We start from the raw sequence: 25618 nt of genomic DNA on the forward strand, positions 1-25618 counted from the left end.
AAATGGTTGATAACATCAGGGGGCCTTGGACAAAAAAGAATCAGCTATGCTGGTTCTTTTAGATTAGTCGGCCGCCTTTGACACCATCTCCCATGACATTTTGTTACAGCGACTCTGGGAGATGGGGATCCGAGGGAAGGCCCATGACTGGTTTAACAACTATTTAAAGGATCGCTTCACCACCGTGCACCTTGGTTCACTGGCTGCGGGTAGCAGACCAGTATGTATTGGAGTTCCCCAGGGATCTATCTTGAGCCCTATGCTCTTCAACCTGTATGTCACTACACTGGCCAAGATAATTCGGTCCTACGGGTTTGAGGCCGTCTCAAATGCAGACGATACCCAGCTGCTGATCACTTTTGGCCCAGACCCAAGTGATACAATGATCCAGCTTAACAACTGTAAGACCCACATTGACAGCTGGATGGGCCAAAATAATTTACAGTTAAACAACAGCAAAACCGAGATCATTCTGTTCGGCAAGGCCAAAGATCATTGGTCAAGCAGCTTGTGGCCCCAGACACTCAGCCCTTGTCCATCTCCAAAACAAACCATCTGCAATTTGGGAATTATCATCGATAATAAGCTTCCCTTGAAAGTACATGTGAACGGTCTACTGGGCACCTGCTATGCCATTTTACGGCAATTGCGGAAAATCTTTAAATGGCTACCAATTGAAACCCGGAAGTCGCTGGTGCAGGGCCTCATTGTGAGTCGCATGGACTATGGAAAGGCCTTATTATCCTCCATAAACGAAGATCTTTTCTCCAAACTACAGATTCTGCAGGACACGGCAGCCCGATTAATCCTGGACCTGCCTCCCAGGGTGCCATCCGTTCCCAACTTGAAGCTTCTTCATTGGCTTCCAATCAGGAAGAGAGGGCAGTATAAAATCTTGAGCCTAACACATAAAAGCTTTTATGGCACCGGCCCTCGTTATCTTGGGGAAAAATCCACCTCACATCGATCTCAGACAATCGACGTTTCTGTAAAGAAATAAAAACATGGCTGTTCTCTAAATGAAATGAAACAGAACTCAGCTAGTTGAAGGGTCTGCAAGCGCCTTGAGACCTAACGGTGATATGTTGCGCTATACAAGATTTTTTGACTTTGACTTTGCAACAGAAACCACACGCATTCCAACTATGTGCAGGCAAAACTGGACCACTGGGGCCTGTATACTAATGTCGTCGCAAACTTCTCAGGCAGTGTGCGTGACTCCTACATCTTTCGCAAGCCTCCCAGCCCTGGTCCCCAGACCAGTCCACCGCCCACCAATAACTGCCCGACTCTCCGCACCCCAGACCTCAATGCTCACCTGCCGCCACTGGCATGTCTCCAAGAGGGCCCACCACGTACCGGAGCAACCTCCTCAGCCGTCGCTGGATTCCCCGGCACTGGCCCCCAGCACATCCTGCTGCACTGCGTCGAGGAGTTATGTCTGTGCAGCCAGCTGCCTTTGACGTACACGAGGTCCAGCCGAGCTCACAATTCAAATCGGGTCTTGATTGCCAGGATGGTGTATCGAGCCCTACACATCATCGCAGGCTGCACACCCGCTCAGCTCTGGTGGCACTTACGCAGTGCAACTCAAGTCATCGCCAGGTGGTGGGAGGCCCGTGTCGGACAAAATGCCTCCGCTGCCACCAACTCTGTGCACTTCAAGTCATCACCACGTAGCAGGAGGCCAATGCCGGACAAAGTGCTTTGGCTGCCACCAACTCTGTGCACTTCAAGTCATTGCTATGTTACGGGAGGCCCGTGTGAGCCAAAGTGTCTCGTCTGCAACCAACATAATAACCACAGGGATACACCCAGATAGAGAGTGGAAATGCCGTAGAACACATGCGCCCGGCCCTTTTTATTGGTAGGGTCACATGTCCTGTGATGCCTGTGCTGCATGGGTGTGGTGTGGGTGTAAACCCGCCATGAGGGAGTGGCTGTGGCATGCTGACAACTAGACCTGTGATCAGCAGATCACTACAGGGATGACCTGGAACATGTAGCATTGTAGTTCCCTTCCTATAAGCGTAAGCGAAGTGGGCTGGCTGAAACTCGCATTCTTCAGACTTTACCAATATGGCGGTTTGAATCTGGCGGTTTGAATCGGGTCTGCAGCCTGCCCTATGCGGCGGGCTGCAGACGTCCAGTGTGGGAGAGAGCGAGGAAATCCGGGTAAGACGCCGGCTGGCGATTCTTACTATTTCGTGGACTCGAGCTAGGCAAGGGGGCTATTGAGCACGTTCTGATGATCGGCATTTGGCCGCAAAGCACTGCATGATGTTCGGTGAAACGGAGCGCCGGGAGGCGGCCTCCAACATGTTCAAAAGAAAGGAAGACAGAGGGGAAGCACGAATTGAGCAAGGAGGTCCCGCGCAATCTAATCTCCACACGAAAAGTGTAGCGCTTGAACGGCTGTACGAGCATGAACTCAGAATGTGGTGGAAAGGGACCTCACTCCAATATTATATTGAGGTCAACAGAGTACCAAGAGGCCTCAGGATTTATACCATACCGGCATACGAGTCACCGGATCCCCTGTTATTAGATGAATGGGTGGAGCACTCGGCGGAATCCTGCAAGGGAATGTTGCGAATTTTGGTCAAATTCGCGTGGAGTGACCGGGACAATGCGCTCCATGATATAGAAGAATTGGAAGAGTTATTGAAGAAAGAGAAAGATCAATCAAAAATGATGGAGTTCAAAGAACAAATGAAAAAGTGTCTTAAAGCATATGAAGAGAAAATCAAAACGCGAAAACAATGTACGTTCGACCGTGACGAGAATGATTAGGCCCAAGGGAGGTTATTGACATTCTCGAACAAATATGATAATCCAAAAAAAGAGCTGCTTAGTGGTGGAAGAACATCTATACAACCATCCTCGGGAATGCCAATTACCTCGGAGTCTGAGGTTAATGGAAATTAATCCTCTGAAGATGATGCCAGGAGTGCATTGAGATCAGGCCTGATCCGTACTCCTTTTCGCGAGGAGTTCAAACTCATGAGGCAATCGTATCAGAGAGGGAACAGAGGCAAACCCCTAGAAGGGGGTGGAAGAGGAAGACAAGGAGGGGCAGGGGGCTGCCAGAGACGACTTCTCACCCCCAGCCACCCGGAGCAAGAAGGTATACAACAAGAAGCGGCAATGACAACGGATAATTTTACTATCATCAATTTGACAAATAAAAAATTAACGGAGACTGAGGAGTCAGTACTCAAGTTGGGACTCACGTTTTTCCCTCACAGGGGCATGAAGTTCACACAAACTCGGATTGATGTTTTTAAATTCACACAGAAGTTGAAACTCCATAAGTACTTTAAAACCAAACCGAAAATTGCCAAAGTAACTAAGAGAGGTGGTCCGAATTTGGTAACGGACACTCTGAGTGGAAGGGATCTCAATGCGCTTATGTTCCTGGAAGAACTTAGAACGGAGGCCCCGGAGGATGCCTTATTATAGATCAACAAATCCCAACAACTGGCCATAACAAGCATTGAACAAAGTGGCGGCCTAACTCCCTTCAAGCCTGCTTCTCAATTTCTTCCACAAATGACATTTGATGCCATTGATATTTTTGCGGAATCAGTCATTAAAGACTTAGAAAAACAACGACTCAAACAGAAATTTGCGGGGGGCCACAAGAGCAACGGAAATAATTTCTCTTTGAAACAACGATTTGCTTTAAAGAATTTGAGCATGGATGAAGGGATAGTCTACAAGCCTTCAGATAAAGGCGGTAACATCGTTCTCCAAACAAAAGAGAACTATGATGGAGAGGCCCTACGCCAATTAAATAAGAAAGAAACTTACACCCCCATCAAGGCTGATGAATATCAGAAAAGCATTGAAAATTACCACTGTTTAATATCAAAATGGCATAAGAAAGGACTACTTGAAATGGACGAATTTCTATTTTTGAGACGTTTAAACCCTACCATCCCTGCCTTTTACCATCTGCCAAGAGTGCATAAGAACAGACAGACACCGCCAGGAAGACCTATTGTGGCATTGCAGGAAAGTCTAACTGAACATATGTCGATCTTTATTGACTTTTTCCTTTTGCCCGATGTAAAGGTTTTACAATCGTATATCAGGGATACGAAAGATCTCTTGAGCAAAATTGACCTTTTGCAATGGGAGGAGGGATACACGATGATGGTTCTTGACATCACCAGTCTGTACACTTCAATAGGACATCAGGATGGTCTGGTAGCCATGAAGTACTTCCTTGAGAAATGACCATTAAAGTACACTGAGCATAGTTCTATGGTGAATTTGCGGAATTTTGTTGAGTGAATAAAATGTTTCTTTTCAAAAAATATTTGTACAGGCAAACCTCAGGTACAGCGATGGGCACCTGCTTTGCCCCCAGCTACGCAAACTTGTTCGTTGGCCGGTGGGAGGAGAAGATGGCCTGGGGCGTGAGCAATCAGGAATGGACCAACCACATTGTAAGATGGTACCGCTTCATAGACGATGTATTTATCGTGTGGAATAGGCCATCTGAAATGGCTAAAGAATATATTAAGATCCTGAATGCGAATTAGGTCAATCTTGAATTTTCTGGTGAAGTCAGCACTGAATCAGTGAAGTACTTAGATCTCAACATTTATGTTGAAGAGGGCCACTTGAAGACCAGGCTTTATCGCAAGGTCGCTGTGGGAAATTCTGTCCTGCAAGCATCCAGTAGTCATCCCACTAATTTGGTGAGGAGTATCCCCTATGGGGAACTCCTCAGAATCAAAAGGAATTGTTCAGATGACATTGAGTTCCATAGAGCAGATAAAGAGAACATATAACGCTTTACAGTGCGGGGGTATAGTCAGCAAACCCTGAGTAAAGCCTATGGGAGAGTATATGCCACTGCGAGAAAAGATTTACTCAAGGAGAAGAACGTACAAAATAGTGGTTCAAGTACTTGCGAAGGGACATTTCATCTCATCACTACTTTTTCTAGTGATGCGAGAAGTTTAAAAGGGATAATGAAAAGGAGTTGGCACATACTTCAGACAGATGACGTGATAGGAGAGGATCTTCCCCCCAACCCCCTCATCACATTCAGAAAGGCGAGATCAGTGAAAAATGAGTTAGTACGCAGTCACCTGATAGATAAATCACCGTCAGGGTTTGGGTCCATGCAAGGCTTCTTCCCATGTGGGAAGTGTAAAGCCTGTAAGGCAAGTAAGAGAACCTTGTTCTATGACATCCCAGGTGCAGCTATACGAAGGTACATAAGAAACTTCTTGACATGTGGGACCCCTATGTAGTTTATTGCCTCGTCTGTCCGTGCGGCCTACGTTATGTAGGCAGCACAATTCATCCTGTTAAAATCAAAATTCTTGAACGCATGAGGGCGATAGCTAAAGGTGACGAGGCATACCCTGTTGCTTGACATTTTGATAAAGAACATCAGCGCAACAGTGACGTACTTACTTATTTCTGTTTAGATCATGTTCCCAATAACCCTAAGGGTGGCTACAGGATTCTGAGGCTAAAGAGGCTTGAGTCGCGGTATATAATTGATCTGCAGACCAAGACTCCACGTGGTCTTAACAGCAGTGAAGAACTCTCCATACATCTGGGTGAATAGCTATAGAACGTGGTTATGATATACATGGTTTTAAATGTTAATATCTGAAGATTTCTGATATTGAGGGCTCACTCGTGTGAGACGTCTAATTCCCTGAAGTTTACCATGCTAACCAGTATATGATCAAAACCCTTGTCTGTTGCTGATGGGTGAATAGCTATAGAACGTGGTTATGATATACATGGTTTCAAATGTTAATATCTAAAGATTTCTGATATTGAGGGCTCACTCGTGTGAGACGTCTAATTCCCTGAAGTTTTCCATGCTAACCAGTATATGATCAAAACCCTTGTCTGTTGCTGAAGTTGTAGAGATTTACACCTAATGAAATAAAATGATAATGTAATGTTCAGGATATAGATGACTCCACTCCTGTGCCAGTTACTATTCCTGACATTTCCTCTCCTTCTGCTTGTACTCTATTTATTTTCTCAGGTTTAATTCTTCTATTAATCTTCTTCTTTTTCTTAGACCCCTTTTGTCTTCTACTGTGGTTTTGAATGCAGGGATTTTCCCCTTTGGAGAGAATGTATTTATTGAATTCGCACAGTTAATTGTTTGGAGGCTTGACTCAGTCAAGATAAATGCAAATGTATATAAATGAAAATAATCAACCTCTGATGTTCATGTAGGCCCATCCAGGGCTTTATTAATTCAAATGAATTTTAGATGTGATTGCCCATCATGGGCGTGATTGGTTTTGAATAATCTTACCTTCTAATTAATTTTTTAGTTGGAAGTTTCTCAGCGACCCATTTCATGATGGCACTGATTAGGAGGTACTACCGCGATGAGCGTTAGTCCTCTGTTTGTGTTCATGCAGGGGTGGAATTGTTTAAATATCTTGAATGAACGGCGCTTCGGTAAACATAGAGTAAGGTTTACACAGAAACGCATCTGTTTAGTTTGTTCTTGGTTGCTGCAATAAACTAACGGTGACAAGCCCCGGCGAGTGCATGTCTTTCCTGGTGGAAGCCTTGGCGGAGAGAGAGTGGAGCTTTGAAATTATGATGCGGGAGCACCTCCGCATGAATTCGCACCTACCTGGGAGTGCACTACACGGTTAAAGGTGCTGTGGAGCGTATATATATATATATATATATATATATATATTTTTCAAGAAGGAATTTGTCGGATATATATATATATATATATATATATATATATATATATATATACATATATATATATATATATATATATATATATATATATATATATATATATATATATATATATATATATATATATATATATATATATATATATCCGACAAATTCCTTCTTGAAAAAGAGCAGAGGCCACACAGGGGTAGAAAGAAAACCATTGGAAGCACTTTATTGCTTTTGGCGAATGCATTTCGGCATATCATCAGCCTTCTTCAGCGCCCAAGTGTCCAGGAGGATTTGCACCAAGCTGTTGGTGAGTCCTGCCTCCTTTTTGTTGGTGTTACAAGTCCGCTCCCCCTCCTTCTAATTATCTGCTCACCTGTGTAGATTCACGTGAGTGAAGGTGAACTACATGGCCCAGAATCCTTACTTGTGGATCCAGGTAGGTGATGTGAGGGGGTGTGATAGATACCAAGTGGTGGTGCGGGGGTGCAGGGAACGACACAGAAGCCTTGGCGGAGAGAGAGTGGAGCTTTGAAATTACGATGCGGGGGCACACCCGCATGAATTCGCACCTGCCTGGGAGTGCATTACACGCCTAAAGGTGCTATGGAGCGTATATATATATATATATATATATATATATATATATTTATATAGTTTCATGGCGGAGACAACTATATTTGGAGGTAACCCTCTCTCAACTTAATACCTCAGACTGTTACAGACACTGTGATGTTAGTTCAGTGAGAAAAGTCCAAACAGACTTCTACTCATTATTGATGGGATGGAGGTCTTATGGACTAATCAGTATGGATGAACTAAAGTTTTTGAAAAATGACAATCCTATCATGCCGGTGTTATACCTGATCCCAAAGATTCACAAGAATCCAGCTAAACCCCCAGGCAGGCCCATTATTGCAGCATGCGGGGGATTGCTGGAAAAAACAACTGTCTATATGGACTCATTCTTACAAGAACATGTACAAAGCTTACCCTCGTTTGTCCAAGATTCTAATGATTTCCTCCGTAAAATCAAGGACATAGATTGGGACCCTAGCTGGTGGTTGATAACGCTAGATGTAACATCTTTGTACACCAGCATTGTCCACCAAGATGGTATTAGGGCTATTGAATTTTATTTGGGACATAGACCAGTCATTATGGTAGAACACAATCGCATGCTCATATCAATGATTACCTTTTGTTTGAATCATAACTTTTTCATGTTTAACAATCGATACTACCAGCAGGTCAGAGGGGTAGCCATGGGGGCCTGTTTCTCTCCCAGTTATGCCAGTTTGCATATGGGCTATTGGGAGAGGCAGGCCCTCTATGGTGAGCACTCCGATACTGCGGCAAGGTCGATTGTTTGTTGGTATCGTTACATTGACGATGTGTTTTTAATCTGGCGAGGTACACGCACAGAAGCTGAGCATTTTATTGATATTCTTAATTGCAACCATTACAATTTAGCGTTTACATCAGACATCAGCCAGGAGCAGGTAAATTTCCTTGATATGACTGTTGAGATTTGTCAGGAGAAGCTACAGACCAAATTGTACAGGAAGCCAACGGCAGGGAATACGGTGCTCCATGCAAGCAGCCACCACCCTGCCCACCTTATACGCAGCATCCCCTATGGGGAGATGCTGCGTATAAGACGGTTGTGTAGCACAGACCTTCAGTGCAATCTGGCTCAGGAGGCTAGTAAAATCAGATTCTTGGCCAGAGGGTACAAGATGGGTCAAATAGAAAAGGCTATGCATAAGGCAAATGCTTTACCCCGTAATCAGACTCTGGAACGCAAGCTGAAACCCAAATCTGCAGGTACTCAAGTACAAACAGGTAGACTGATTTGGGCCTACAATAGGCAACATGGCGTGCTTAGAAAAATCATTACCAAGCATTGGGACTTAATCAAATGTGACCCCATTATAGGAGAAAAAATTCCGGCCAAGCCGTTAATCACCTTTAGGAAAGCTTACTCCATGCAGGATGCTCTGGTTAAGTCCAGTCCTGAGGTGGTTACCCAGAAAAACTGGTTGGACAAAAGTAAGGGCTTTAGGAAATGTACCAGTTGTAAAGCCTGTCTCCATGGCATCAACAAATCAGAATACACAGTCCCCTTTGCTGCTACCGCACGCAAGATCAACAAACAACTGACTTGCAAAAGTGAATACGTGGTATATGTGCTGGAGTGTCCTTGTAACCTGCGGTATATTGGTAGTACCAAGCTACAGGTTCATAAGAGGATACTCCAGCACATACGGGCCATCAACACCAACGATTCCGCGTATCCGGTAGCACGCCACTTCAGAGAGTGTCATAATAACAACAGTGCACTACTGAAATACTATGCCATAGATTCAGTGGGCCCCCTTAGAAGAGGAGGTGATAGAGAGGGGACTTTGAGAAAGCTAGAGACCAGATACATCTTGGAGATGGACAGCAGATCCCGGGGAGGCCTTAATTCCACAGAGGATTTTTACACCTGCCTCTAAGCACCTCTCTATCTAGTGAGTTATCAAACTAGTATGTACATCCATGCTAGGTTCCAGCGGTCCATTTTATGTCTGATTTAAAAAGAAGAAAGGAAACATATGCACCTGTGTGGCTATATGCTGTCATATAATCATAGGCCCTAGTTCTGATGTGCATCGTGGACAATACAGTCGTTTTTCATAGCCTAGGCTTAGGCTATGTTGTAAATATAAATATAAAACTGTACTAAAAGAGAAAAGAAAAAAATATTGTGGCTTATTTATCACTTTTTCACTTTCAATATGGTTGCAAACTTCACAAGCTCTATGGGTAGGATAATTCAGTAGGATATTTCTACCATAGTATTGACGTGGGAGGCTGCGATAATGTATTCAAACAAATATTATCTCCTCCCCGTAATTGTTAATAATAGCGACAATAGAATTTCATCAAGGTGCAATATATAAATATTTATATTAGGGTGTATATTTTTCAGTTAGATTGATTGCATTTACGCACTTTAATCAACAATAACCCCTCGTTTTTTATCCAGTCTGTATATATTGATAGTATTTATTTGTATATATATTTATTGTTGATAATATGATATATTTTTATAATGAAATTTATATTCTAAGTTTATGAAGATATATATCCGTATTTATTGTAAATATAATTCTATGTCTGGATGGAACTGTTGACACCCCACTTTTGCACATGTACAGCTATTTATACGGGGATTACCCCGTGATTTTTTGAAGGAGCTGTGGTTGATGTTTTCTATGTCTATTATTTATTGTAAATAGCATGAGATATATTGCAACCAATCAATATCCTAATCAACTTGCACTTTAAATTCTGACTTCCCTCTCCATGCGTCATGTGACCAAGGCCTCTGTGTAGGCCGAAACGTTATGCCGAGGTGTGCCTTCCACAAGATTGAATAAAATCACTGCTCACCTGCACCCTGGGTCTTCCTCTCTTCTTCTGCGCCGCTGGTATCCTGAGATTGGGCTCCTGGTGAGAGAAAGCTGAGATTGTGTTTATATATATATATATATATATATATATATATATACATATATATTACCTACTGGCGGTCGCCAGTAGGTATATATAGTTAGGATTTTTTCTCTATGGGATTTTTGAAAATTCTATGTCTAATAACTTTGGCGTTTGTGGACGGAATTGGCTGAAATTTTCAGGAAAATTGAACATTTTGTTTCTGAGCAGCCCCTGAAAATTTGGGGGGGGTTCGTCAAGGGGGGGCCGAGAAAAAAGGGGGGTCCCAAAACGTGTTTTTAACATTGAGTTTTCCATAGGGCGGTTGGCCTCACTTTTAGCCCGAACGGCTGAATGGATTTGCACGAAACTTGGCAAAATTGTAGGGACTGATAGCCCGATGTGCCTTTGCTAGGTCTCAATATATGTGCTCCAGTGGATTTTGAGAAATTAACGTTCAAAAAAAGATATATATCTGTAACAGCGGACCAGGCAGCGCTCCGGTTCGCGGACTTTACGCGTTACGGAGCTTTGTGAAGCGAAGCTGATTGGTTCTCCGGCGTCTGTAAACATTCCAAACAGTCCGTAGCGGCCGCCATCTTGTCTCTCGGTAGGATCGAGAGACAAGAGGAGGCCAAAGCGAAGGGGCAAATGACCATAAGGGGGCATAGTAGATCCTCCCTGACCCTCTAGGTTTGATGTGGAGGTTTTAAAAAGGCCCCGCGGGGCAAAAAAAAAAAATAATAATAATAATCGAACGGCTGAATGGATTTGCACGAAACTTGGCAAAATTGTAGGGACTGGTAGCCCGATGTGCCTTTGCTAGGTCTCAATATATGTGCTCCAGTGGATTTTGAGAAATTAACGTTCAAAAAAAGATATATATCTGTAACAGCGCTCCGCTTCGCGTACTTTTCGCGTAACGGAGCTTTGCGAAGCTGATTGGTTCTCCGGCGTCTGTAAACATTCCAAACAGTCCGTAGCGGCCGCCATCTTGTCTCTCGGTAGGATCGAGAGACAAGAGGAGGCCAAAGCGAAGGGGCAAATGACCATAAGGGGGCATAGTAGATCCTCCCTGACCCCCTAGGTTTGATGTGGAGGTTTTAAAAGGGCCCCGCGGGGCAAAAAAAAATAATAATAATAATAATCGAACGGCTGAATGGATTTGCACGAAACTTGGCAAAATTGTAGGGACTGGTAGCTCGATGTGCCTTTGCTAGGTCTCAATATATGTGCTTCAGTGGATTTTGAGAAATTAACGTTCAAAAAAAGATATATATCTGTAACAGCGCTCCGCTTCGCGGAGATAAAATTATCTCTGTATTACCTAGCTGTTGCTAACACCAGTTAGCAACCGCTAGTAGGAGATAGTGACCATCTTGGGCCCCACTTTGCATGTCAGTGATATTTATCACTAATGACATGCAAAGTGGGCATGCCAAGATGTTAGCGACTGGAAACAGTCGCTAACATCGCTATCTCCTATTACCAACTTCTGGAGATATTCGCGCTAAGCGCGAATATCTCCAAAAGCTACCACCTGCCCTGAGCAGTTCTTAGCCATGTTATCCAATGGGAGGTGGATAACATGGCTAAGAGCATTAGCTCGGTAATGCATGAATATCGGTGAGTTTTCAGCGATATTAATGCATTGCGGTCGTTTTTTATGGCATTTGCGATAAACCTTGATAATAGCAAGGTTTATATGCGATAATTTCTGACGATGCTTAGCGGTAAAAAATTCGTTGCTAAGCATCGTTAGGGATAAATATCGCTTAACTTTGGTAATATGCCCCAACGTCTGTTAACGTTCGATTCGAAGGAAATCAGGAAGTGTTGAAAAACATTGTCTGCGCCATCTTGCCTTTTTTCAAATGCCACACTTTTGTTGTGCACGGCAGCCATTTTAGATGACTTGACCAGACCCACTCTCTGCACGCTGTCGATCCTTAGCATGGCTCCCCACCCTCGCAAGCATCTCCCCCAGGCACTGGTCACCCTCGTTCTCTGTCTTATGCATGAGTAATAAACCTCCCCCCATCTGCGCTGCTCTTCCCTGAGAATCACACCCTGTGCCCGCCCGACACCTCCCTTTCGCCCTATTCACTACCGCACCCTCTGACACTCCTTTTCCTCTGTGTCCAATTGTCCAGGCCCGTCCTAGGCTATCAGCTAGCCCTGCAGATGTAGTTTATGGCCCCAGCTGTAAAGAATCACCCCTCTTCAAAGGAGTTATAGTAGATCAAGGCCCACACTCGATGAGATCCGTCACAGCACACGCGTTCCTACTATCTGAAAACCATCCTGTATTGTGATTGGGGAGGGGACCGAGCCTGAAGCGGAAGATTCCAGGGATGACTCTTTGTACATCAAAGTTTTTACAATTATGTGTCACATTAAAAATATATAGCACTCCAACACAGTAGTAAGATTATAAAACTTTAATAACTTATAAATATATACAACAAAACAAAAACAGTAAAAACATATAAACATTTTTAGGGAAAAACAACGAAGTAGCGGTCGGCTGTGCGAATAGTCCCAACGCAGCACAACGTCCAGATTTCTGGACGGCACCCAGGTGATGTTGCCTGGGTGCCGCACTGATTTCGGCATCCGGCGTGGGGCGTCGCGGGGGGTGGGTCATCAGTAGCAAACTGTTGTGCGAATAGTTCCAAGGCAGCAGAACGATGGCACCAAGGTGATGTCCAGTAAGTTGCCGCACTGCTTTTGGTATCCTACAATGCTGCTCCGAAGAACGGCGTGGGGCGCCCCGGGGGGGGGGGGGGGGAGGCGGCGTGAACGGGCCTCTCCAGGTGGAGTCTCGTCTGTTGTAGTGGGGCGCCCCTTTACCGTTTCAGTTGCCATTCCGTCCGCTTTTGGTCCACTGTGTCAAAAGCCGCAATTCAGCTGAGTTGCGCCCACTCTTGCGGTGCAGCGATAGGCGGCTGCCACAGGACTCTCAAAATGGCGGCAGGCTCTTTTCTTTTTGGGCCTGGTCCACTGAAATGGCCCTGGGACACCTTGCAAATCGGACGCTTGTCTGCTAGGTCTTGGACCCCATTCTCGAAAGCGTCCCCTCCGCCTTGAGGATTCAACAAAAGTTTTGGGGGCCCCCGACTCCTGCAGGCTTCTGGTGGGGAGCGGCTGCCATGATTGCTCGCGGAATGACCAGGACGGAGCCACGAGATGGTGGTGCTTTCATGGTGACGCCAGCTTCAGTGTGAAACATCCAGAAACAAGGTGGGGCTTTCATCGTTTGGGAAAAAAAAAAGTTTTCATCCAATGAAAAGTGTTATTTTTAGGTCATATGATCAAGCCTTCCATCATTAGGAAACCAAAAGTAAAATGAACCAATGAAAAGTTTTATAAACAAGTCACATGACCTGTTATGTGGCATAGGGTATAAAAAGCGTAGAAAATCCGTTGGCACGTGAGGCGGCGTCAGTAGCGGACCGATGTGCGAATAGGCCGAAGGCAACACAACGCGCCAAGATCCGGATGGCACCGAGGTGGTGTCCAGCAAGTTGCAGCACTGGTGTGGCCATCCTACAATGCTGAAAGTCGGCGTGGGGCGCCCCGTTGGCCTCTGAGTTCGCGTCAGTAGCGGACCGATGTGCGAATAGGCCGAAGGCAGCACAACGCGCCAAGATCCGGATGGCACCGAGGTGGTGTCTAGTAAGTTGCCGCACTGGTGTGGCCATCCTACAATGTTGAAAGTCGGCGTGGGGCACCCCGTTGGCCTGTGAGATGGCGTCAGTAGCGGACCGATGTGCGAATGGGGCCAAAGGCAGCGCAACAATATTTTCGGAATAGAAGACACCACAAGGCGCTGAGATGCCAAGATCCGGATGGCACCGAGGTGGTGTCTAGCAAGTTGTGGCACTGGTGTGGCCATCCTACAATGGTAAAAGTCGGCGTGGGGCGCCCTGTTGGCCTGTGAGATGGTGTCAGTAGCGGACCGATGTGCGAATGGGGCCAAAGGCAGCGCAACAATATTTTCTGACTAGAAGACACCACAAGGCGCTGAGATGCCAAGATCCGGATGGCACCGAGGTGATGTCTAGCAAGTTGCTGTACTGGTGTGGCCATCCTACAATGCTGAAACTCGGCGTGGGGCGCCCCATTAGCCTGTGAGATGGCGTCAGTAGCGGACCGATGTGCGAATGGGGCCAAAGGCAGCGCAACAATATTTTCTGAATAGAAGACACCACAAGGCGCTGAGATTCCAAGATCCGGATGGCACCGAGGTGGTGTCTAGTAAGGTGCACTGGTGTGGCTATCCTACAATGCTGAAAGTCGGCGTGGGGCGCCCTGTTGGCCTGTGAGATGGTGTCAGTAGCGGACCGATGTGCGAATGGGGCCAAAGGCAGCGCAACAATATTTTCTGACTAGAAGACACCACAAGGCGCTGAGATGCCAAGATCCGGATGGCACCGAGGTGATGTCTAGCAAGTTGCTGTACTGGTGTGGCCATCCTACAATGCTGAAACTCGGCGTGGGGCGCCCCATTAGCCTGTGAGATGGCGTCAGTAGCGGACCGATGTGCGAATGGGGCCAAAGGCAGCGCAACAATATTTTCTGAATAGAAGACACCACAAGGCGCTGAGATTCCAAGATCCGGATGGCACCGAGGTGGTGTCTAGTAAGGTGCACTGGTGTGGCTATCCTACAATGCTGAAAGTCGGCGTGGGGCGCCCCGTTGGCCTGTGAGATGGCGGCAGTAGCGGACCGATGTGCGAATGGGGCCAAAGGCAGCGCAACAATATTTTTGGAATAGAAGACACCACAAGGCGCTGAGATTCGGTTAGCACCGAGGTGGTGTCTAGCAAGCTATGCAGCTGAGTTGCGTGCGCACTTGCGGCGAATAGGTCGAAGGCAGCACAACAATGTTTTCTGAATAGAAGACACCACAAGGCGCTGAGATTCGGTTACCACCGAGGTGGTGTCTAGCAAGTTGCTGCACTGGTGTGGCCATCCTACAATACTGCTCCGAATAACGGCGTGGGGTGCCCGAAGGGGGGGGGGAGGCGGCGTGAACGGGCCTTCCTAGGTGGAGGCTCGTCTGCTGTAGTGGGGCGCCCCTTTACCGTTTCAGTTGCCATTCAGCTGAGTTTTGGCCGCTCTTGATGCTACAGCGACAGGCGGCTGCAACAGGACTCTCAAAATGGCGGCCTGTTCTTTGGATTTGGGCCTGGTCCACTAAAATGGCCCTGGGACACCTTAGAACTCGGACGCTCGATTTTTTTTTCCTTTCCTCTACATGCAAAAAAAGGTAAGTGCCCGGTACGTTATACGCTTCATCTGCCACGATGTACTCTCCAGAGGAACCGAAAAAAAATATAGTTATGGTAACTATACCATGCATCGTCATATGGAGAGGTGGCACCAATTAATTATAGTGCTGCATAAAAGAGAGATTTGGAGGAGAACCCCCGACCTGCCAGTACATTCATCAAAGAAGTGGCACTGACAGCATCAGAGGCAAGGGAAACGGTCCCAAATATTTAGAAGAACTTTGGAAAGATTAAAATGACATGTTTAGATTGTGGCAAATTAATTTCATGTGGACAGATGAGTGTTACTCTATAAATACAGCATATGAACATCATCATAGTCGATGGTTGGTACAGACATTTTGACTATATCCTGGACCTGCCCGTCCTCGCCCAAAATGGCGCCGGAATAAATGGGACTCGTAACTCCTTGTTGTGTACTGGTTGCAGAACCTTGAAATCACGAGATACGTATGCAGTTTTGAAGCACATGGCGGGTGGGGACGAGAATTGATTGAGTATTTCGACATCCCTATTGATATTAAGTTCTGATGTGTTATTGATTACTGTACTATTGAAAGTTCGAATTAACGTCGCGCATGGTACTTGCCCGCAAATGTATATCTAGATAATTTTATTGTAACTGGCCCTGTCGTATTTTAATTATAAAATGTACGTCCACCGATTCCGCAACTGTTAGACACCTTAGTTCTTGCAACCTAATGCCCCGCCCGTTACGTTCCTCTACAGTGTAAATGTCTACTCATCATATACGATTACAGTTTGCTCCGTGGCCGGCCCACGTGGTTATAGGCTCGTATTTGTATAATGAAATTTTCACAATAAAGGTTTTTAAAAGAAAACATGGTAGTAGTATATACATTGGTAAAGTTTTTAATAATAGTCACTGTTTTAGAATCATTAAAAGGCAAGTGAAATAAAGCAGACCAATTACATGAAGGGTAAAAGGTATAATACGCAGGAACGCAGTAAAGATAAATGGTCAAGGGCTGTTGTGTTTTCTACTCCTGCAACATAAAGTGATCGATAAGAATCTCATATTCAGGCGTATCGGCGACTAAGACAGCAGGTCGACCCTCTTTTGCTCAACGGCTCCGTCATGGGACGAAGAAACGCCCTTTTTCTCGAAAAAAGAATATATTTTACCCGCAGGACAGTTGTAAATTTTCCGGGAAAGTACATTAGCCTGGAACATTATAACATATATTTAAGAAAAAATAATGTTCGGAAGTAATAAAAAGCGTAATTTTTAGGTCATATGACCAAGCCTTTCATCATTAAAATAAGAAAAGTAAAATGAACCAATGAAAAGTTTTATTAACAAGTCACATGACCTGTTATGCTTACGTTACGCGCTGCGCGTCGCGCCCCGGATGACTTCCGGATGCGCTAACGCGGCGCGTCATATGACGCATTACGCGACAACGCAGGTCCAGAATATAGTCAAAATGTCTCCACCAACCAGCGGTCGGAACACAACCCCTTTCAGCAGGCTAAATAGTTCTGTTAAATGACAACAGAAGGGACAGGCAACAAGAACCATCAGTCAAAGAGGGGAGGGCTAGTTCTTCTCTACCGGGTTACATTGGGGCGCTACCGGAACTGATTGAATTGGTAGTCTACAGTGTTTCTGGATGTTTCAGACTGAAGCTGGCGTTAGCATGAGAGCACCACCATTTCGTAGCTCCGTCGTGGCCATTCCGCGAGCAATCATGGCAGCCGCTCTTTATCGTTATTTTGGGCGGGGTGGGTGGCGGAGCCGAGCTGTATTGCAGCCATCATGGTGTGGAGTTCAGTTCATCTCACTAGTTTCGTATTTGTCATGAGGGGTTGTTCTTAATGTTTCTATTTTAGCGAGGTCAAAAAGAGATCCCATTAGTGGCCTACTGATTTTGCTCGATTCCTTTTGTTTTTTTACACGATTTTTCGCTATCTGCAAAGACTAAACAGAGTATGCTGACTCTGTGCTTGTTTGTAACTAGAGAATGAACCAAAGAGAACAATCAATCAAATGGAGAGAGAAGCAGGCACGACGGATTACAACGGGGGCAAAGGCCTGCGTTAACTACCCTTCACTATCTGCAAAGAGAGAGTACTCCTAATAGAAATGAGGGGGGGGGCAGCATTCAAAGCAGATCAGTGTGCATAAACACGAAAATGTTTTTACTTACCACGTACTTGACATTCAACAGCTTATGATATTTGCTATTAAAAAAACATTGAAATTCACTGAAAAAACCATAGGTTATAGACCATATATAGTTAGGAATTAGCATTTACAAAACCTTGAAAATTCACTGAAAAAACCATAGGTTATAGACCATATATCGTTAGGAATTAGCATTTAAAAAACCTTATTTTACTCACACAAAACCATTGAAATTCCATATATAGTTAGTTGCAGTAACTATATATCGCGCACCCGCAATCCACTGCTGATGATGTCACATATTACATCATTCATGACATGGTCAGTGACATCACTGATGACATCACTGATGACATCTCAAATGACATCACTGATGACATCACTGATGACATCTCATTTGACATCAATGACCACATCACTGATGATATCATTCATGTGACAATACAATGCATCTCCTCACACTTTAATATAACCTCTGTTACACCCAGTGTTAAATACAGAGTATAATTTTTTAAACCATTGACACACCAATACTAGTTACTACATACGCACTCACTGATTCCTACGTCTACACACACATTCACTCATTCACCCATACAATCATTCATACATACAATCACTCATCTATACAACACTATCATATGCACTCATACACCTATACAGACACTCACACTCTGCCACTCATCCATGGAGTTACTCACACACCTAGTCAGTCCTGTAAAGAATCAATCACACTTCCATTTTCTATTGTTTCCATTTTCCATTTAAACATAGAGTACCTTACATTTTCAAACATATACTAACACATACTTACTCTCTTATACAATCATTGATACAAGTACACATTGATCTGCACAGAGTCACACATCTCCCAGCCAGCCACACACACACTCAGTCTCCCATACAAATACTTGGACAATCAATCAATAACCCATATAGTTACTCATATAGCTACTGATCAACACATGCAGCAGTTTACAGAACAACAGACATAATGATGCACAAATTAAGACAGTTTAGTCACTAACCCATGCACTCAGTGAGACACATTTAATCACTCACTCATACAGTCAGTCACGCACCTAAATCCTTCATCCAGACACTTATACATCTACTCATTCTTCAATATGTAAAACATATTTAAACTTTACAGAAACACACAGTCAATGGATGATGTCATCAGTGATGTCATCAGTGATGTCATTTGAGATGTCATCAGTGATGTCATCAGTGATGTCACTGACCATGTCATGAATGATGTAATATGTGACATCATCAGCAGTGGATTGCGGGTGCGCGATATATAGTTACTGCAACTAACTATATATTGAATTTCAATGGTTTTGTGGGAGTAAAATAAGGTTTTTTAAATGCTAATTCCTAACGATATATGGTCTATAACCTATGGTTTTTTCAGTGAATTTTCAAGGTTTTGTAAATGCTAATTCCTAACTATATATGGTCTATAACCTATGGTTTTTTCAGTGAATATATATATATATATATATATATGTAACCAAAAACGCCCAGAAACTTGAGGCCGCACAGCACTGCAGGTGAGTAACAACTCTATTTAAACCAAGCAGGCAGCTTAACATCCCTTTGAAGTCCATGGCCTGACGCGTTTCGATGTCGCTGTTTGCGTCTCCTCAGAGGCCGTGTCAGCGGAGGTGATTTGTGGCTACCGCATCTCCCCTGCGTGTTTCCGTAATAGGGGGCTTCAATGCACCTCCTTTGGTGGGAGTTCATTTTTAAATGCACGCTGGGATTTGAGGTCTCATTTTACCAATTAACGCCCTCTAGTGGGTTACCTCCGCTGCGGCTAATTACGGCCTCAAGCTACTGGGCGTTTTTGGTTATATATATATATATATATATATATATATATATATATATATATATATATATATATATATATATATATATATATATATATATATATATATATATATATATATATATATATATATATATATATATTTATAGATACATATATACAAACATATATATGTGTGTATTAGTCTTTTTATTTGTGGTAGCAGTGATTTTTCATTGGCAATACCTATTGCAAGCATAAATAATTGTTTAGATCATATTGGTTATAAACCAGGAATTGCTATGATTATGTATTCACGTTATCCATTGACACATTTCACCAAAGTGCTGTACAAATGCAGTATGAAAGTATGGAAACAAAAGATAATTCAGCTTTTGGGAAAGTTTTTGATGAATAGGGAAGTTACTTGAGTAAAGCTGTAAGAAGTGAGAATATTTGTGGAGGATGCGGTAAGAGGGGAAGGGAGCTTATGTTGAAACATATAGGGCCTGATTCCAATGCGGTTAAGAAATCATTCAGACGGAATCGTTTTGGGAATGGTTTCCGACTGACTCAGATCGGGAGAGTCCGACCGACTGAGTACGATGCATGCAGATGCTTCCCGATACGATTTGGTTGGACTCCCATTGACTTCAATGGGAGCCTATGTTCCGACTGAGTGTTTAGGCTCCCATTGAATAAAGGGGTGGCTGGGGAAAATCAGCCACCCTGTGGCGGACCCCCCTTGGTGCCTGCTGCACTGTGAATGGCTGGTAAGGGGGACCCATGGGTACCCCCACTGGCCCGATTGAGAAGGCTCCTGGTGCAGGGGGGCCTGCTACGGGCCCCCAAAATCTGATTCCGAATGCCGATTCGAGTCGAATGGCATGAATCAAAAAGGCTGTCTGAATCCAGCATCATAATCGATCAGAAAAGGAGCCCTTAGAGACATAAAATTCTGCTCAGTACGGCTCAGTCATTGCGAATGCCGTCGGGTTCTGATTGGGATATTCCTAACTCGCATCGTATTTGGTCAGTTGGAAACCTTTCCAATTCGGTTGGAAAGTCACTTTCCCAATCTGATTCGGACGGAGCAAATTCCGTTAGGAGTCCTTCCTAACTGCATTGGAATTGGGCCCATAGTGTTAAATTATAAAATGGTTACCCTTCTTAAGATTGGTTTGATTTCATCCCACTCCCAGTGGATCATGTCTTGTGGCATTCATTTACATGTTTTGGACTCCAAGTTTACTGTCAAGAACTCTGTGTCACACTTCTTTCACTTTTGGTTTTATTGCAACATTTTAACAGGATATGATGAGATTTAGACTTGCACTCTAGTATACCCTGTGAATTCTAGGAATGGTGAGGAGTGAAGAGAAGGCATGCAAGCTTTCTTCTGTGTCCCTAGAAAGTGCCTATTGCTCAATAAATGATTGAAAACAATTTTAGAAATAGGAAGTGTTATAGACACCTTGCCTGTGATCAGAAACTGCAAAGTGTAAATGCTCTGAGAAAGGAATCTTGTTGGATAATGGAGGATTTGAAAACTTGCAAGCCTGGCAATGGCACAGGGATTAGTTTGGAGTGAAGACTCTTTGAAATGATTTCCTCACAGCATATTACCATATCATGCAAGGAGCATGCAAAGGAGCGATCATTAACAAACAGACTGCGAGATTAGAACTCATTGCCCATGAGATCCCACCTAATCATTCGGCTGGCTTATCTTTCCCTGATAAAAGCGCACATCCTTATCTCCCAGCTGAGAGAAGCAACACAGCAGACCGCCGCAGGAAGGCAAAGGCATTGAAATTACAATATAGGCGCATCGCCTTTGCTCAAATGACATGGAGCAAACTGCAAGACTCGCCACAAATCAAAGAAACAAAATGCAAACTAATTATCTCTCAAAGAAAAACATATGGCAATCCACCTTTGCAAGTAATCTCCTCAAACCTCCAAATGGAGGTTAGAAAATGTAGCTTCATTTGTGTTAACGATACACGTTTACTTTCAGAGGTGGAGGAAGAAAATTAGCTATAAATAAAGAATAACTTTGTTTTAACTACGAGGTCAAACCCCTATTATGGAATTTAATCAGTGAAAGTTCCTATAGAAGACTTCCTTTTAAAAAAACTCAATGACGCCGATTTTACCAATCATTAAAGTATGGAGGTTAAATAAGAACCATTGAGGTTTAACCTGTTAACTGCTGTTTATATTAATATTTCCTGTGATGTTTTTTAATACCAATTCTGTACACAAGGAATGTGTATGTCCGAAAGCAATTAGAGGTTTTGGGGGTGTTGGGAAGTAGGGATGGAAGTGGGTTGGTAGAGTACAGGATATGGAGTGAGAAGGAACTGACATTTTGGAATGGGGCCAGAAAAAGGTTAACGCCTAAACCCACCTCACTCACTATCAAACTGTGCAGTCCAACTACAGGTGACTCAGTATTCTGGGTCAGGATGCCAAGAAAAGTGAGAAATGAGGTAAGACTACACTTAAACAAATTAACTGCAACTTCCCTACAAGTAATGGCATGGACTGGGGTTGGCAGCAAGCAAGGAAATATATTGGAGCTGTCCTACTATAATGCGCTGGGATTTGGTCTACTGGTAAATACGTGCACAGTGGCTGGAGTGCACAACCAATGAATGAAATTGAGCTATACTATAAGTAAGGAAGTGAATGGAGACAGGAATTTAAGCAAATAAATGCATGAGTTCAAGTGAAAAATACATGACTACTAGACTATTAGCAGAGCTAACTATAACTTGCGCCTCAGCCATGCACTGCTTATGACCTCACATATTTCATCACTCATAACATGTTCTATGACATCATTTATGACATCACAGATGACATCTCAAATGTAAAAATTGATGACATCACTGATTACATCACTGATGACACCATCCAAATTTTTTCAAACAAGTATGCCACCAGAGCAATGCAAGCAAGTGCAAAATATTATGAAGCGTCTTTACTGCTATGATATATACATCTCCCATAGGTAAAGCAAGCTAATATTATTTGTAACATTGACCCTATACTGTAAACTTCACACTGACAAATACACATAAATTTCCTTTTGGCTTACCAGGCCTTTTGGCTTACCAGGCCTTTTAGGTGAGAGAGTGACGGGGAAGAGAGGCAAGATGGCGGCAGAGTGAGCAGTCGCACTAATCTCGCTCCGAGGACCTGAGCGTTTAATGATGGCTAGCGCTTATTTACCGAGGGAGGGCTGGATGACAAGCAGCAAGTGAAGCCCCTGGTGATTTAACCTTTGTGATGAGGAAATGGGCGTATAGATTTCTCGTGCTTCCCTTAAGATTTTGAACAAGATCAAGACTATGGAACGCTGCGCGTATCGCCATATCTGCGAGCATCTGTGAATACATCGAGGACTAGGATTTGAGGATTGAAGAGGGAGAGCACCGGAGCATCCGAGTTAGAAGTTCAACATCGAGAGTGGTGAAAGAAAAAAAAAGCGAAAAAAACGAGGAGGAAGACTCTTACCGAGATTACGAACTTCAGAACGTGTGAGTGAATTTTCTTTCTCCTGCGTCCCCTTCGGCTCTCCCGGTTTTTCCTGGACTTTTGGGGATTGTTGGGTCTCTTGCTGCAGGTCTGCAGGCTGGACACGGTGTGCACAGAACACATGCCTTTTTTTCCCTCTACAGGGGAGGGGAGGGGGCCACATTTGACAGCGCTGCCGCTGAGCTGTTTTCGGGACTTTCATTTGTGCTGCGTTTATAATTGATCTGGTTTCCCTCGGTCTGCTGCCGATTGCCGACTCCCGTGGAAGACGTCATCGGTGCACTACATGCTGGGAGCTATATAGGCAGATTGCCATGCCCAGGGAGCGTCCATAAATTACAGATATCAGCTCACATTGGGGTTTTCCTAGAGTAAGCCACGGAAGTCACGAAAACTGATACAAGTTGACAAGCAGACTGTCTGTATGAGCCTATTTCAAGTTATCCACCCCAGGAAACTGGGGCGAAAGAGTAAATGCAAGGGGACCCTTCATTTAAAAATACATAAAGATAAGAGCAGACTGTGGCAAAGTTCAAGGCAGCTCGAGTGGAGGACAAAGTTATATAGGATCACGATAAGGATTATTTTTAAAGAAAATCAAGAAAGGTACTGTGAGCCAGGCTTGTGTGAACCCAACGATCTTGAAGGAACTTGTATGGTGGCATTAGAAATACAAACTCAAACACAAACTCAAACACAAATAGCACAGAAAATGTCTGAAACAATTACGAGTGAATTATTGAACAAAAGAATGACCCAAGAGAACCCCAAGATGCTCTCAGAGGATGAAGCAATTAAGACAATTAAGGTAAATGAAGCGGTCAAAGCAGCTGCCAAAAATACATCAGCAATTTTGGATCACGAAAGCAGTTTAAAACAAACGACAGGTTGCCAATCAAAAAACAATAGCTCCACTAGAAGGCCAGAAACGAGGGGATTGAAGGCACATGAGGCGAAAGGGGTCAGAAACGGTAAGGAAGGTATGGAGACAATATCGATGGCAATGATAATGGTAACGGCAAAGTAAACCATAAAAATAATACAGAGAAAAGCAAAAGCAAAAATGCCACAAAAACTGCTGAGAAGGAGACTGAGAGGGGAAAACAGAAGAAACAAGAACAGTTAAATGAATGTAACCCCGAAGAAAAGTCCGATGACCAAGCAGATGAAAAGATGGAGCTTTTTGCTAAAAAGGCCAAGAGATTACAAGCTATTAAAAATCTGAAGGCCGCAGCCAAATTAACAGGATTAACAGGATTATGCGATGAAACACAACCAAGGATCACAACTATATTCGAACCGATCCCAAAAGAACCCTTGAAAGAAGACAACAAAGGGAATGACACCAATAGCAACAATATTAATAATGGGAGGCTACAGGATGCAATAAAGAATAAGACTCCCGATGATGAAATAACTTTATATAACGGGAGCACAGAAATGATCACAGATCTGGAACGGGATATGGACTACATGCCCACTACTGGACAAACCACAACTGGAGATAAAAAACTACAAATTGGGAGTGAAGAATCGACAGAGGAATCTAACTCTGAAATTTATGAAACTGGACTATCGATCTCCAGTGAAATTGGGGATTCAAGTGCGATCAGCGATGACGAAATTTCACCTACTTCTAACCTGGAAGTATACGATCAGACATACCAGAGAGACACAAAGAACAATAATGGATCCAGCCGAGACTCGGTATCCAAAAAGAAAGCGGAGGGAAAAAAAATCAAAACATAGAAAACTCCATAAACCTTTGGATGATGAAACAACAGATCAGGGGAGCAACCAGGACCAAACAAAGAAAAAATCTAGACTCATCCGGAAAAGCTTGACTCCTGCTTTTACAGGAGACATAAAATTAAAAAACCCAAACAGTGGGGCAGCCGAAAAGTCCAAGGAAAAACAACATTGCGATACTGGCAAACTAGGATCTAAAAGAAAACCAATATCCAAGAGCTATCTTGGTCTGCTTTGGAAACTTTCTTTTACGAGAAGCAATCTATGACCTGGCCCGACCAACGAGCAAAAAAGAATATCAAGGGAACAAGTTCTTTGTTCGTCCGGACTTTGCTCACGCAACGGTCGAGCGTCGCTGGAGGCTGAGGCAACTTTTTGCCCCATTTGAAAAGATTGGAGCAACTGTTCATCTGCTAAACCCAGCACGCTTAAGAGTACTTTATAAAGGAACCATAAGGAACTTTACAAGTGAGATCCAAGCAGAGGCCTACCTGCACGAACTCTCCGAACCAAGAAAATAGGAAGAGAAAAGCTAGCCATCTGAATTGATATACACTTAAAGCCTTTTGATAAATCAGGCGATCGAGCGAGCAGTGATGATCGGATCACTTAGCCGCCCACACCAATGATCTCAGGTCCAAGGATGCCTCAAGAAGTGGTGGGGGGAGGGAGGGGGAGAGGGGGGGTGGACCCAGGATGACTCAAGGGGAGGGGGGGAGGGGGAAGGGGAACAGGGCAGAATATAGGGAAAAGGACTGGGACATACCAAAACGAGGAAATTATGCAAAAGGAACTCAGGATACATGTAAGGGAAACAAGGGCTATATTCACATTTAATGAGTTAATTTACGCTAGATTAAACAGCTGGATTTG

At 43.9% G+C, this 25618-nt stretch overlaps 1 protein-coding gene across 1 annotated transcript in view; it reads right to left on the bottom strand.

Annotated features, from left to right (window-relative positions):
- LOC144824915 (uncharacterized) overlaps positions 1–23251 on the bottom strand; it is a 53900-nt gene extending 30649 nt beyond the window's left edge. The window contains exon 1 of the mRNA XM_078683879.1: positions 22976–23251. Coding sequence (XP_078540005.1) covers positions 22976–23119 — 144 coding nt within the window. The 5' untranslated portion in view covers positions 23120–23251. The remainder of the gene's footprint in view (positions 1–22975) is intronic.
- Between the last annotated feature and the right edge of the window lie 2367 nt (positions 23252–25618).

The sequence above is a fragment of the Lissotriton helveticus genome, chromosome 3_1 (assembly GCF_964261635.1).
Source record: "Lissotriton helveticus chromosome 3_1, aLisHel1.1, whole genome shotgun sequence".
Lineage (NCBI taxonomy): Eukaryota > Metazoa > Chordata > Amphibia > Caudata > Salamandridae > Lissotriton > Lissotriton helveticus.